Source organism: Takifugu flavidus, chromosome 11, assembly GCF_003711565.1.
Source record: "Takifugu flavidus isolate HTHZ2018 chromosome 11, ASM371156v2, whole genome shotgun sequence".
Taxonomy (NCBI): domain Eukaryota; kingdom Metazoa; phylum Chordata; class Actinopteri; order Tetraodontiformes; family Tetraodontidae; genus Takifugu; species Takifugu flavidus.
In genome coordinates, this window is record NC_079530.1 from 15,402,654 (window position 1) to 15,418,390 (window position 15,737).

The 15,737-nt window shown below is 52.6% G+C and overlaps 1 protein-coding gene and 1 long non-coding RNA gene across 3 annotated transcripts in view; one reads left to right on the forward strand and one right to left on the reverse strand.

The window, feature by feature from the left end:
* Nucleotides 1–1,266: 1,266 nt before the first annotated feature.
* Nucleotides 1,267–15,737, reverse strand: part of lrmda (leucine rich melanocyte differentiation associated) — a 141,620-nt gene continuing 127,149 nt past the window's right edge. For both annotated transcript variants that reach the window (XM_057047193.1, XM_057047194.1), the window contains exons 6-7: nucleotides 15,315–15,399; nucleotides 1,267–1,895 (exon numbers count right to left, since the gene is read on the reverse strand). In XM_057047193.1, the coding sequence (XP_056903173.1) occupies nucleotides 1,816–1,895; nucleotides 15,315–15,399 (165 nt within the window). In that variant the 3' untranslated portion in view covers nucleotides 1,267–1,815. The remainder of the gene's footprint in view (nucleotides 1,896–15,314; nucleotides 15,400–15,737) is intronic.
* LOC130533625 (uncharacterized) lies at nucleotides 7,248–9,480 on the forward strand. The gene is made up of 2 exons (XR_008952629.1): nucleotides 7,248–8,590; nucleotides 9,155–9,480. It is a non-coding gene; the product is annotated as an uncharacterized LOC130533625 (long non-coding RNA).

The following is a 15,737-nucleotide window of genomic DNA, read 5'->3' on the forward strand; positions in this document are numbered from 1 at the left end:
GCCAGCTCAGCCTGCTGCCCGCTGACAAGCTAATTACTACAGCGCAGCCCTCCGTGACAAATGTTACTCATCTAAAACCCGGAAATGAGGGCCGCTCCCACCCCCACCCCCGACCCTCAGCCTCTGGATCAAGTGAGACATCAGCTTGAGGGGGGGGGGGGGGGGGGGGGGGGCTGGGATTGAAGGATTAAATCCTCTTTTCCTGCTCTCCCTCAAGTCCTCCAGGTTCCTCCCAGAAACAGGAAGCACGTAAACGATGTTCACCAAACCAGGCAAAAGTGCAGAGAAAAGGAAGGGGGGGGGCACTGATGCGCTCTGATGAAGTGGCACGCCATCTGTTCAGCCAATCAGATCTCTGGGAGCACCAGGGGGAGGGGCCTCGCCCCCTGGCCTCCAGGTAAATCGACCAGCTCACACCTTGATTAATGGAGCGCCACCACACGCCCTCTTCATCCTCCGCCCGCATCACTGATGCCGCCGAGCTCCGCCCATCCCATAATGTAGTTCGTGCCGGGGATGCGTCCCTGACAAGGATGGGAAGTGACACGCGCCGAACTCGGTGTGTCCCCCGGCCACCGGAGCTGGCTGGGGGCCTGTCAATCCCAGCTCCGTCAGCGGCACTGGCTCAATGGCAGCGCCCGTGACACATGTCACAAAGTTTTAACTGTCTGCTCTTTTCAGCGGGACGGCTGGCCGCTCGCCGCTCGCCGCTCGCCGCAGCCGGGGGAAGGATGACATTTTGTGTCGCGCGGGGGGGAACTTGTTGTGGCTCGGCTCTTCCTGCCTCCTCCGGCTGTCAGCCCGAGTTTCCTCTCGGCCAATCAGAACACGGACAATAAACCTTGGCGTGGTGAAACGCCCGCACTAGTGACCAGGCTCCTGAACGGCGTGTCAGCTGGAATATGGTCACGGAGTCCTGCAGGAAGTGGTGTGTGGACACACGCACACACACATGTAAACTAGCGCCAATGTTAGCTGATGGAAGAGGAGAAGTAAACAGTCAGAGACACAGTGGACAAACATGGCAGAAGGGTATCTCTGACCTTTCCATCATCTGTCTGGGAATGATTGACGGCTGGAGTGATTTTTTCTTGGGTTCCTCGCCGTCATGATTTATTCATCCGTCTCCGCGACACCCGCGAGCCGCAGTACTCGGGGCGAGTTGTCACTCTTTTATTTCTAAGCGCCACCTTCTCTGGAATTAAGAGGAATTAAAGTTATTTAGGGGGAAAATGTGGAACAGGACGGAGATCTGGACAAGTGGGCGGAGCTTCAACACCAACACGCTTTATTTAAAGTCTTCAGACATCCAGCATCACATTCCTTTCAGTGGCGTTCCGATTACCCGGAGGAACACCCTCCTACCAGGCGCACGCGGAAACACCCATCAGGTCAAAGTTCAACTTCACAGATTACAAAACGTGCCGTCTTAGCGGCGCTGGTTTCGGAACGTTGGCGGCTTTTCTTGGCTTTTTTCAGGGGGAGTGTGAGGATGAGCGAGCGAGCCCGTGTCAGGCCCCAGGTGTGTGAGCGTCACCCCCTTCATCCTTGATTAGTGGTGGTGCAGGACGGGTGATCCATCATGGCTGTCAGAGGAAACGGATGCTGGCTGGGTCTGTTTGTCACCGACGGCAACAGTGTGTGTGTGTGTGTGTGGGGGGGGGGGCATCATATCTGAGTGACTGTCTGCTTGGATGTGATACGAAAATGTGGCACTTGCGGTTGAAACGACCAAACATTTCACGACTTTTTTCTTTCTTTCTAAAAATAACGAGGCGCTTTTCCAACCCGCCGTCCTTCCCGGCGCCGCCGTCCTCACAGCTGGTCGTTGCGGATGAATCTGTTGCCTTCCGAGTGTTTGCCGTAGTAGACGTAGCGACACTTGGCGAACACCCCTGAAAAGAGAAACAAACAGCGGTTAAACTCACAGCACGCTGGACGCTGCGCTACCGCGGTCGAATTCAACGCTAACAAACGTTAGCAACAACCTCTTGTGACCGCTGCTGCTAATGAGCAGCTAATTTAGACAAAGACGCCATTAAAGAGCAGAACCATTTGTGGGAGCCTCTTCTTCCAGTAAAAATAAACAAATTCAGTACAACCATGTGGTCGATTTGTGACATCAGCACGCTAACAGGAGCCCTCGGCTCTGATGTCGCCGCCCTCCTGCGGTCACGTGACCGTGTCGCCACTGTACCAGTCGGTGGCATCAATGCCATCGATGCAGCCTCCGCCGGGCCTTTTAAACAGACATCAAGTGCATTATGGGAGAAGAGGAGGGGCGGATGTGGTCCTAAGAGAGCGGGTGGGGGCCCTTGGAGCGCCGTCCAATCACGTAATCCAAAGAGACACTGTCGACGCTCGGGAGCGGACGGCAACCAAGTGACAGGAAGCAGAGACGGGGACAGAGATACTGGTGCCACATTAGTGCCGAGCGTATTCCGACGCCACCCACGGTCCTAACCGGGCCTGACACGCTCACTCCTCCCTTCTCCTCCCGACTCTTCAAAGCGCACAAACACGGGCACGCCGGCGCTCCGCAGCGCCGCACGCGCTTCCTTGCAGCGGTGGTGGGCGTTCTGTCAGTCGGAGGAGCCGTGCGGCAGGAGCGGCGGCGGCGGCGGCGGCCCACGGGCCCGGGGACAGGCTCAGTCAATCTGAATCTGGACTTTGTAGAGGAGCAGTGCTCATTTCCCCTCACGGCTCAGATACTTGAGGTGATCGGAACGCTGAAGTGTGAGGAGCTGTCACCTCCGATAACATCCGGGCGCCTGTCCGCTCCCCCGGTGTGTGAGGGAAACGTACACAGCCTGTGTTTGTCGGCGTGTGCACGTGCTTCCTGTGATCGAGGAGGTGGTGGGGGGGGGGGTAGCAGCCGTCGAGATCTGCCTGGAGGCGCAGGTGCCACGGCTGGAGAGCGGGCCTGACACCGCAGGACCGGGGGTGTCTCACGCTGCTCTGATCACACAGGCGCCGGGGACTATCGCATTTCCACGGCTTACCCGGCGAGAGGGCGGCGCTCTCCAGGAGCGGGGCCCTTAAAGAGATTACCCGCCCAGGCACCAGAACCGAGGCGGCTCCTACCAGACTTTACCTGGAGGGGGTGTGTTTGTAGGCAGCGAGCAGAGCCTTTCAGAGCTAACCTTCACAGATGAAGGAGCTAAAGATAACGGCCCCTCGGGCGCTCACACTCTGCTGAGCTCAGCGGCAGCCTGTGGGGGCCGAGAAGGAGGGGAAGGGAGCACAATCGGAGACGCCGCGGCACCAATCGCTAGGCTCCGGCGCCGCACGACCCGCGACCCTCCGACGGTATTTAAAAAGCGGTGCCGGCACATCTGAGATCAAAGGGACGGAACCGAACAAAGAGCCGCTAGCAGGAGCAGGTGAATGTGTCTTCATTCTGTGGCCCTGGATCCGTCCCGGCTGACAGCAAGAGCTCGTCCCCGTTACACGAGCTCACGTGTGATAACGAAGGAGGGAACCGAACCGCCATTAAAGTGACAGATTAAGAAAGTGATGGGGGGTGTGTGATGCCTGGGTGGGGGAGGAACTGGGCCAGAGTTCTGCAGACAGCGTGCGTTACTTTAAAGGAGAGGAGAGCAGAAGCGTCTCGTCTTTATTAGAAGACCCAAGAGTTCAGAGAGGAACAATTCACAGAGGTCTGTGACAGCCACGCTACCGTTAGCATCCAGGAAAAACACAATAAAATGATATAAAACAATAGATTGTAGTGACACACACACACACACACACACACACACACACACACACACACACAATCCAGGGATTTTCCACGGATTGAGCCTCCGCCCGTCTTATTTGCCAACAAACGTCTGCGTGTTAGTTTAAAACTGACAGGATAGTTAAAAAACAACAACATTTAGTCCATTAAGCAGGAGGAAGTGTCCTCGTGACGCTCGCCCGGGCTCCCGGCTCCTCTCCCACCCGTTTACAACTGCAGCGCCTGCATGTTCCCAACTTCAGCGTATTGATTAAACTTTTAACTAGCTGCCATATAACCCTGGGACAACATTCATTTGCATCAATGTTCATCTGTAATTCATTAGCCATTTATACCCTCCACATCCACACTGGCTATCAGGCAAGGTGGCTGGGGGGGTGGGGGGATTACAGTGCCTACAATAACAGAACCACCACAGCAAAGCAGGTGGAGCCACAAAACCACTGAGCCAAACATTATCAAAAGATGGACACACACACACACACACACACACACACACACACACGTTTGAAGGACTTTACTGTAATACGTCCCCTGCTAACGGGATGAACCATTACCACTTACCCCAACATTAACCTAAAACCAAGTCTTATCCATCAAACAGCCTTTAAAGCTGCAAGAACCAGACAAAATCTCCTCACTTCTTTGTACTTTGGTCCGCACTTTGTAGCATTTACAAACACACCCACAGAAAAATAATAAAACAGTAACCACACGTGTCGTGGCGCTGTAGCGTGGAGCTACATGAATGTGTGGATGGCACGATGTATGCTAGCATGTTAGCATCGGCGCGTGGAAGGATGCACTGAAAGGAGAGAGAGAATCAAATGATCGAAGCATTGAACTGAAGCGACCCACGTTTCTGGGCTGCAGCATTGTTTTTATGCCTTTATGTTAGCGTGAGAGCGCTAATATTGAACAAGACTCCACTGATAAAATCATCCCAACGTCAGTTGTTTGACTCATCAAAGGTTTATGGAAACTTCTACGTACAGTGAATTATTCCCAGCTGTCAATTCAATAGCATGAATGTTGCTTGATTTCAAGTTCTCAGTGAAGTTCTCAACTCCTGGGTTAATGACAGCTCAGTGATTAATCCGAAAATAACGACCAGCTAAAGTGATTAGCCACAATCCCGAGGTTGAGCTCGTCGACGATGCCGTTTTGTCTCAGAAGGATGACACCGCGCCACCACCACGGTCATTAAACGCCTCTAAAGCGAGGATGGCTTCATTTGCTGAGCTGGGAACTGCAGAGAGGAACGCCGTCTTTATGGGGACGGGGAGGAAATTGAATTCTGGGGCGTATAAATTTGAACTGAAGGAAGCATCACCGTCGCGGGAGGGCTAATGAAAAAAGGTGAAATTAATTCCAGTGACGTTTATCCCCCACGGAGGCCAGAAAGCAGCGTTACAGTAGCCCTGGAGAGCGCCGATAAGAGGAGGGCGGTTTACGACCAGACCCCGCCCCCCCAGACAACACAACAGGAAGTACAAAACTCTCCCCGCCACACACCGATGATCCACATCCGGAGTTCCCGAAGGGCTCCGTCTGCCCCGAGAGGCACGTGGAAACACTACAGACCCTGACGATGTGTCCAACGTGGCGTCGCCACTGACGACACGCGCGGCTGATGGATGGCGTTCCTCATTACAGCCAGGATTTCTAATTAAAAGAAAAGCACAGATAAGTGGTTCGAACCTCCAGACGAAACAGGGATGGGGGGGAGTGAAAATCCTAATTAAAGGTTTGGCTGCGTGCGCTAATGGCGGTTGTATGAAGTGCGGCCGGCGAGTCACTCTGAGGCTTTAATCAGCGGGACGGGATCCAATAACAAAGCGGCGGCGTATTAATCAGCAGAGGGAGATAACTTCAGCGCTCGTCTCTCTGACATTGGAGGGAAGGATGAATTAATGATGCTCTCAATCTCAACACATTAAATAATAATTATCAGGCAGAGCAGCATGAAAGGGACTGCGTAATGACGCCCATTGTCTGGTCAATTACAACCACGTCAGGCTGTTCAAAGGCAGGTGGCGCGCTCATCTGTGCTCGCACCTCCCAGTTTACACCCGTCAAGTCCAGAAGTTGATACTCCAGAATAGATTTACGGTGCATTTTCCAGGTGAAGAGAAGCCCTAGAACAGATAAAGGCCTCCTGTCAGCGTTAAGTGTTAGCTAGCCAGTGTTAGCGAAGCCCAGCTAGGAGTGGCATTTGTCACCAAGAGGAAATACGGCTTTGGGTTTTGAGCGGGTTCCTTCTGACGCCGGGTGATTGGCTACCGGCCTCGCGGCCGCTCGGTCTGTGCTGGACATCAGTACCCGCATGGCCGCCGCTGCCCTGACGGACTCTAAGACACACAGCCTGGCAGCCTCGGCAGCGACACATATCAATACTAATCCGGCGTCTTGTTCCGCCTCAAACCTCGTCTGGCTGCACCTGCGTGACCGCGGCGACCGCGTCTGGATGTACTTCCTTCACACTTCCGTCCCCCGCGGACATCAAACGCTTATTACTCCCAATCCCGGCTCTGCTAACTGACCAGCCTGTCTGGGCCGTGCGGGGGCCCCGTTATTAGAGTCGTTTCAGTGCCCATCCTGAGGGCAGCTCTCTACCTGGGGCTCCTGCTCGCCGCCCGGCCCACTGAGCGCTTGGCCAGCCAAACGGTGATCGGACATGACACGGTGACAGAAAACAGGGAGAGAAGGGCAATGGAAATAAAAGCAGAGAGCTGGCAGAGCGAGGCAGCGGCGCGGAGAGAGAGGGAGGCGGGTGTGTTCGCCGGGGCCCTGGTGGTGCTGGGTGTGCCCATCAACACGGATGAGCGTTAGCCAAGAGCTGCATGTCACCACGATGGAGGGACTGGATCACTCACATCACGCATCCGTCTGACTGGAAGATATCAATCCCCAGGCCTAATCCGAGGGGACACGCTAAAACATCCTTTAACAGTGCTCTTCCCATCATGCCTTTGTGCGTCCCCCCCCCCCACTCCTGCCTCTGCGCGGCTCCAAATGTGAGTAACCTTCATTGTGGGACCTTAATCGACCGCACTCATTTTCACATCCCATTTCCTCTGTCGCTCGCGCTGACAGTCAAATTATGACGGGAAAAACTCCACCTTGACACGTGGCATTTAGGATAATTTGTCACAACGTGGCGGGGGGGTGGGTGGGGGGGGCAAGAAAAAGGAAAAAAAAAAAAAAACAGGAAAAAGTTCAGATGCACAAACAACTTAAAGAGATAAACGGACCCGGCCAAACCCCCCAATTCCCTCATTAATATTTCAGTCGATATTTCAGACGCGTCATAAAGAGGAAAAACAACCTTGAAACCTGGAATTTCCCGTGTTCATTTAAAGCATCACTCCGTTTGGGGGGGTTCGGATGGTCCCCCGACCTCTAGAGGTGCTCAGAGGACCTGGAGACCCTCCCGGCCAGCGGTGAGACCTTCCCCTCCCCCGCTGCTCCAGACTGCTGAGTCAGGAAGGACACGTGCGCGACAATTATCTCCCGCCTCCTAAATGGACAAATTGATGTCCTCCGAGTTTATGGACTCGGGATTGTGTTCCGGAATTTAGTGCTGCCCTGGTTTTTACGAGCGGCATATTTGAAACACTGATTCCACCGATGGAGTCGGGTCGTCCTTTCAACGGCGTGATGCGAGGAAACGAACGTGCGCGGCCCTGCGCACGTAAGATGCACCGGGACGTGCGTTTGCCAAAGCGACAAAGCGCCCATGTTGCTAGGCAACGGAGCAAGTAGAAGGCTTCGGCGGACGATACGGGTGACCCCCGTTGACATCGGATCTGGCTCAACGTCGCGTGGTCACTTCCTGCCAGCGTGTAACCTGATCACACAGAAGCAGCCAATGGGAGGCGCCCAGGAGGACATGACACCCCTCTGGCCTCCGCGTGTCCCCCCCCAGCAGACGGATAGCTGCACTGTACCTCCACTCCTCTTAATTAATATGACACGTCCCCCGCTCGTGTGCAGAGGACGAGGGCGGGGACGGCGAGACGGAGGGACGAGCAGATGATTAAGCGTGAGATCTGCCCCCCCCCCAGCTCTCACCGTCCTCCCTCCTTCATTTCCGTCCCCTTCAGTGTCTCTCCTCGGCCGCTCCGTCTTCCTCCTCCTCTTATATCTCTCTCGCTCTCTCCTCCCCGCCTCCACGCCACTTTCGGACCGTCCCCCCCCCCCCCTGCACATCCCCTGACAGGTAGAATAATAACGCTCGTACATCACTGCCCCGAAAAGTCCAATAACCTAAATCTTCACTTGCCACACACCCCGGGACTCAATTACTTTATTGACATGTAATCTTCATAAGGGGAGAAATATTGAGCATGTAAGGTCAGCCGGTTATGAAGACGTATTATCATATTATCTGCATGAGGGTTGTCGGGGCGACGACCTGACAAAGCTAATTATAACGGTACATGTTTCACAGCTCAGGGCGGATTATCTGCCCGGCTGCCTGCTTGAGCCACAGCTGAGGTATCGAGGAGGGGACGGGCAGAGTGGGGGCGGCGCGTCGACCCTGGGAATTAATGAAGCCGAATATTATCGACGCCGCTAATATCCCTGATTCGCTCGTTGTATTTGTCAAGGTTACCTCGCGGAGGAAGGGAGACACAATCCGAGCCGGACGGAACAACAACAGCAACAAAAGCCTGGGAAAAAAAGAAAAAAAGAGGCTGAATAAGCCGTCAGTGCTGCTCCTCAGACAAAATGTCACAGCGGGTTAGTGACGGTACGGAGGACAGTGGCCACGAGCTCCGTTGTCCTTTTCCTCCCAAGGTTATCCCATCATCTTTGGACTCTACTGCCGCGCTGAAAAACCAAGTAAAACCCGCCACATTTTCTTCAAGTATGTTTTTTTTTTTTCTAAATTACCACAAGGGTAGAAGAGGAGAAAGATAACGGAGTTTGTTATTGTAGCCCCCAATGCAGCGGATCAGAGGGCACCAAATAAAGAGCTGGCTGGCCCTAAGACACGGCGTCTCAGGGTCACGGCGAGAAAATCTGAAATTCCACCGCCAGACACGCTAACATTTCACTTCGGCTAATATCAGAGCCTGGTTTCCCCCCCGTCTCTGCCGCCCGGCTGTCTGAATCCTCCGCTCGGAAACGGCGGCCTGATAGAATGGTGCTAGCACGCCGCTGCCAAAGGTTATGTGTTAACGCTTGCTAATGGCATCAAATGCAGAAACAGATTTTAGCTTTCTTTCAAGGGGATCCAGCCACTTAACACCGCGAGCGATGGCAAACATCTCTGTTTATCTGCACCAGTATTTAAGCTTTCAGCGCCGCCGTTGCTAAAAGGATTTTTTTTCTTTTGCTGCATAAATATATATTTGGTGAGATATCTTTAAATAATCACCATCACATTTTTCCATCTCTCGGCAGATCTGATGGAGTTTGACGGCGAGCAGTTGTGAAGGTTTAGCTTTGAACGCCTGTTCGTCCTCTGGGAAGAGAGTGAGGCGAACGGACTTTTAAATCACAACAATCTGGAATAAATTCATCTGTTTGACCAAAATGACTCAGTCAATCCGCCCGTCCTGCGCTGCGGCGACATAAGATGCCAGAACCCATCGGCAGACGCCATCCTGATGCCGAAATAACTTGTCCGCTCGCATTACGCTGACAGAGAAACCTGCTCCGTCTGTTTAATGTGACTTAATCAGCAAATCAAAGTGACAGATTAAAAGGTTGTTTTGGACTTCTTGGCATTTGGACTACCTCGCTCTTTTCGCTCCGCTCCAGCTTGAATGTGGATGGGGAAAAAAAAAGGAAAGAGCTACTTCCCAGAGTTGGCCAGAGTTTAGAGTAGATACACATAAGCTAGATCATTCTAGCCTATTTTAGCATATGTTAGCGGCTAACTGTGGCAGCACCTGAGCAGGCATGATTTAGGGAACCTAGGGCACAGGAAGCACACTGCGCCTGACAGGAAGTGCCGATGATGCAGCCATGCAGAAGGTGTTGTCACCCAGCGTGATTAACTGGCCAGAGACTGAATTGGAAACTAATCTGTTGGGGCCATTAACCAGAGCGCCATTACGGCAGGTTTTCATCATGACTGATTACCAGGAGGGAGATCTGCTACCCAGGAACGATCATCTGCGGTCAGAGGATCATCTATTCAGGAGGCCCTGATGAAGATACAGTAGGGGCCAACGGATTTAACCAGCATCTACATCTACTGTTGCCGTCTTCTCAAAGGATCCGACTTCATCTGTAGCATCCGCTACATTGTTAGCCACACCCATCCTGCTGGAAAAACGCTCCCAACCATCCTGCATCCAGCCCCGTCCCAAAATAATCCGAGCGGACACCCACCATCCAAAGCTGGGTCTCAGATATGCAGGGACCGTAAATCACCGTTTCACTGGCAACGACGCGACTCCGGGGGCGATTCAAGGAGCGAGACCCGACCACGGTGGGTGATTTATGAGCTGCCGCTCCTCCAAAAATGACCAGAGCCACTGGGAAGTGGACCAAAGTCCAGTTTTTCCAAGAGTGCTGGGCCAGCCTGGCGGATACTGGTGGGGATTTATAGAGGCATAAATGATGATTTATCCACAATGGTCACAAACAGTGAGGATTCAGGGGAAAGCCTGTTTTCTTACAGCTGAGAATCCGCTTCAGTGGCTCTAATCAGCCTGTTTTGCATAATTCTGAGCTCTCCGACTGGTTCTAATTGCGTAATACTTGTGATTCACCCTGTTGTACAGTGACATCCAGATGAAATATCTAATTTGATCCGCCAGCGTCACTGCTAAACTGCTCCCATCACTCCTGTCACAACAGCTCGGCTCTGAATTGCAGCTCATTAAGGTGGTAAATCAGAGAGATAAACATTCAGACTGATAGTGAGAATAAACAGGTAAACATCTCAGACGCTGGCTGTTCCATCTCCTCGCTTTAACCTTCCGCGTCACTTCAAGAAGTCACAACACTCCAGAGAGTCTCTCCGCCACATCAAACAGCCGGTAAAAACAATAGTGTCAGTGAGTTCCCCCCAAACTGAGCACAAACAGAATTATTTACAGGCTGTGATGGAGCTGCGCGTGCTGGAAGGCTGCTTCCTGTACGCTGTTCAGGCCTCAGAACCTCGGAGTTATTCCCGTCGTGGAAGTTCGGGAGTTTGCTCGGGGAGGGGGGGCAAGCCGGGGCCCACCGATCAGCTCTCATCCCTCAGTGAAGGATCACAGGCGCAGGTTTCGCCTCGTACCCTCTGCCTTCATCCATCTCCGGAGGCTAGATTTAATGGATATTCATGTCACCATGACGATTCACTCCTGGGAGGAATAATATGGCATCATCCCACTCTCATAAAGGAACTGGAGCCAGGCCACAGACGCAGGGAGTGTGTGATGGGATACACAACGGGAGCTAGCTTCCAGAAGAGGAGATTTATGTGAGCGAACCGTCTGTTTTTGGTGCACCGAATTATAAAAGCTAACAGCAGAAATTCTTCATCAGTGATGTCTTCCGTGGCTCCATCTTCCATGTTTGTCAGGGTCAAAGACCCAGAATTCCTTTGGATAGAGGAGTACACTCCAACTGGGTTTAATACAAACAGTTGTGCTATTTCTATCAGAATATTTTACATGTGTGAAATGAATTTTAATGTTTTTAGAGCAGCCAAACAGGCAGTTTATTCATTTTCAGACCTAATTTCTGCGTTGAGTGGAAAGTTTTCAAGACATGGAAAACCTCCCGCTAGCACCGCTGGAGGCCTCCGGCAGGGTTTACGGGCCTTTGACTCAGCAAGTTTAGCCAACACAAATTACTGCACTGGTTTGGCTAAAACGGCACCTTAAACATGCTAGCTGGACTGAAACCAAAGCTCTAAAAGTTGAGCGAACACACCCAGATACTGAGAAAGTTGCCTATTCCTGCGCATACCAGGGTCTTATTGGACTGAACATGGTTAGCCTCTGGGATGCTAACTTGCTAACCAATGATTTGCCATTGTTGGGTCTGTAATACTGTAGTACAACAGGAAAAGTGGCATTATTTCATTAATAAATTGATAAAACTGCCGTACACAAAGACAAGAGTCCAAACGTATGCATGTCAAAGTTCCCACCAGCGTTGGGAGTTCATGTGTTTCCACGGAGACCCTTTTGATCGAGGTCTAACAGGAGGCAAGACTTCGACTGGAAGCACAATTTAGCTTCATCTTGCTGGCTTTTCAAACCATTTGAATCTTTAAAAACCAGTCCAGGCACTATGTGAGCTCCCTCCCATCGTAAATTTGTGGCTGTATGAAGAAGTGGACACGCGGCCATTCAGAAAGTCACATGATCTACAGCGCTTCATCACGTCACGACCACAAGCAGCAGACGCCGCTCAGAAAACCAGACCTTCGCGCAGCTCCAGGGGCTCTGGGAAACCCTTTTTATAGACTGGTTCTGCTGCAAGAGGCCACATCTTTATCCGTCGCGCCACCTCATAGGGGCACGTTCACTCAACCGGAGCTCTGGTCCGTTCAAAACATCCGTCTGTCCTTCCTTAATCCTGAAAACGGTCAGTAGAGCAGCTTTCTGGTGAGGCTGCTCAGACTTTCCACAGCGTCTGCTGCTGGTAGAACCATTACAGGTTAGAAGGGAAAGTCCTGCCGTGCACGTGCGTGCGTGTGTGCGGGGGAACGCCAGAGGGTCCCCGTCTTCTCCCACGTTCCTCCAGAGAGTCAGCATAAAAACAGGGGAACAGCAGAGGCAACGGGGGCCACAAGGCACCATTTTCAATCAACAGGAAGTCAAAGCTAAGGGGAAAAAAAAGGAGCTTCCTTCTTCATTTCCACGACTGGGAAGTTTCAGCGGTGGCGCTTTGCTCCTCCATTAGTCACGTTTCCATCCAGATGTCTGGTGGAGGAGCGCGAGGGAGGAGGAGACAGCAGCAGGTGTAGATATGGGCGAGCCCAGCTGAGCTCTAAAAGCCGGTGCTTAGCACCCACGGCTCCGTCATCTGGCCTCTCCCCCGTCTCTGCCAGCCTTCCGACAGCCCATTCCTCATCATTTACCCCTTTTTGGCAAAGCCCAGGGCCCTTTTAATGGACCGCTCTGAATGCTTCCAGATGTTTGTTTATTTGTTGTGCAGCCACTATAAAACGTTTACTCTGGCGCTGGAGCTTTTCCCGTTGCTTTATGTTTTTGGGGGGACGGGGGGCGGGCGGCGGGGGACTGAAGGATCTAATGGAGGTGTGTGGTGGGAGCCGCGGCGCACATTACCCCGGCAACTGCCTAACAAATGCACGAGGGCCCGTGGGTGTTGTCAGAGGGCGAAAGAAAGCTTTCATATTTTAGAGATTTTGCTTTGAAGGCTGGTCCCCCCCCCCAGGTATTTGCAATAATAGTTGGGGAACATTTTAAGACACGTACAGCACATACAGAGTAGCTGGAAGCGGGCCCAGAACCACCAGAATACAGAAAACCGGCGTTTTCACTCCTCAGTTTCACTTCCTGCCGCTGGCGCCGAAGGATGGGCGACGTCAACAGACGCGTGTGCGCGTGTGGATCAATCAGAACAGACTTCGGAAAGAGTCAGAATTAGAACGTCGCTTTAAAACGTGTCGCAGGTCGGTAATTCTGGCGCTCACGCAGAGGCCGAGACGGCGGCAGTTCCAGAGGCTGCGGCGCCGCTTTAGACCTGGACTCGGACTGGACTTGGAGCCGAGCTGACAGTTGCACGGAGAGTCAGAGCCAAGGTGACACCGGTGGAGGATCCTCAGGCCCCCCTGCCACACCACATTCCCCATCGGTCTCTGCTGGAACCCCCCCACTCTGCCCCGCTCCCTCTTCCTTATCTCCTCTCCTTGTATCTGCTGTAAGTCTCGATTTTATGTCCCCCTAACAGCAGCACGTCCTTTGCTCTGCGTCCTCTCCTGACTCCTTGTTTCCTTCCTTGTCTCCCTGGGCGGTGGGCTGCCATCCTCTGGGATCTCCTATTAGCTGTGATCACCTCTGGCAGCCGGGCTCTGGGCCCTTCCATACAGGTGACACGCGGGGGGGTTGGGTGCAGGGAGACCAGGACTAAACTACGGAGCCTCTCCTGGGAATACAAACAATTGTATAAAGCACCAGTAGACAAGATGATCAGTTAGCATTTTTGTGAGCTATCACGGCCTCCAGAGGGGAGCCGCCACTGATCCCTAGAACTGATCCTCCTCAGCGTTCCGTCCTTTTTTCCCTGGTATCATCCGGCTTTACAATGACAAAAGGAGTGGGACTCTGTCAGAGCCCCTTTTAGGCAGGGTGGGGACGGTTTCATGGTTCTGAGGGCGTTGGAGAGAAAGGAACCCTAAAATCAACAGCTCTCCAACGCCGATGTTGTAGCTGCGCAGCGGATTTAGAGATACTTTCAGGAAGTGCATCTTATCTGCAGCTTAAAGGGTCGTTTCATGGCGCGGAATGAAAGCGGCGGTTGACAGGCTCAGCGCCGCAGAACACAGCAGCACTTGTATCAGGAGACCTTGGATGAGCAGCATTTACTCGCTTAATTCACCATCCACAGAAAGCAGCTCATTGTTCCCTCCTATTGTGTTCGTCCTGAACTGAACTCTCACACACTCGGAAAAATGTCCCCCGTTCCCTCCCAACAAAATAAAGAAGACTTTCACCGTGACCGTCTCCGCCGCGAAAACTGTGTTTCCGAAGCGTAAATGAAGTGAGAACACAGCAGGAGAGCAGGCGGAGCGGAGGTGAAGGGCGACGATGGGGGCGGCCTTATCGAAGACTGCAGCTCCGCGTCATAAAAATAACAAACGCAGGCGGCGGCGGCGGCGGCTCAGATCTCACACAGACGGGGAAATATTTCACGTGTCACATCCCCTCACCTTTAAATGGACCGCTCGGCACTGCAGTCGGCTCGAGCTGCCGCTGTCAAGATCTTCATATCAGAGATCTGTCCTGGGAAGCTTTACGCTTCTGATCCTGAGCGCTTTGCATTGGGAGGGTGGGGGGGGGAGGACTGGAGCAGGAAAACTCAAAGGTGGCGAAAGACGGATTCAACTGCGTGGAGTTATTCTGGTTATTCAGTTTTCCTCATTTTACAGCCCAGCCTGGGATCAGCTGTTTCTATAGGTCATCTACATTTAAGGCTGTAAATGGGCTTTAAACTGATAAATGCACTGATAAAACATCATCTCACAGTAAAATATCACGAAACAAAGCAGGATTTTCTGGATTTTCCTCACGTTTGCTTCCACAGAGGTGGACAACATGGAATTGATGCACAATTGCATAAACTTACAACTCGGGGCCATTAGAAGTCCTAATCAATGACTTGTATCAGCAGATCCAAGGATGTTTCATCTTCTTTATGCCCCCCCCCCACACACACACACAGCTAGATTATTCAGATTGATTAGTTCTATGAACAGATGCAGAATGAGATCAATAAGCGCAAATAAAAGAACTTCAAGGTCCGTCCTTTCCCACTCCGATGGGGTCGCGACCTCCATCTCCATAATCCTCGAGCTGTGGCAGGACGCATCGCCACAGGTCAGTGTTTATTTTAAGAAACTCCATCTTGGTTCTAAAGGTCTCCTGGTTACCTTTGTGGTTTTCTGGTTCTCTGGATCCTCGAGGTAGAGGGGTGTAGGGCAGAGGCCGACTCTCGAATCCCGTCTCGCGAGGCGCCTGAGAGAGCAAACACACAAACGTTAGCGTTGACGCTGAGAGCAAAGAAACCAACAAGGAACAACAAAAAAAGCTCAGGAAAAGGCTGGACAAGCTGTCAGAATGACAAGTGACGCTTCCTAAAAAATGCTGAGCGCTCCTGTTTTACGACATGATGTGGCGGCCATGTTTCATCGCTCCTCCCCTGTGGCGGAGCGCCGACCTGCTTTGATGATCTGATCTACGAGGTGGCGAGGGGCCGCGGGTGTGAACCTTCGCTCAGCCGTGACCTCCTGCAGCGGTCAGCTGAAGGTCAGCCGTCACTCACTCTGAACGGTGCGGTTATGCTCACCCCGTTG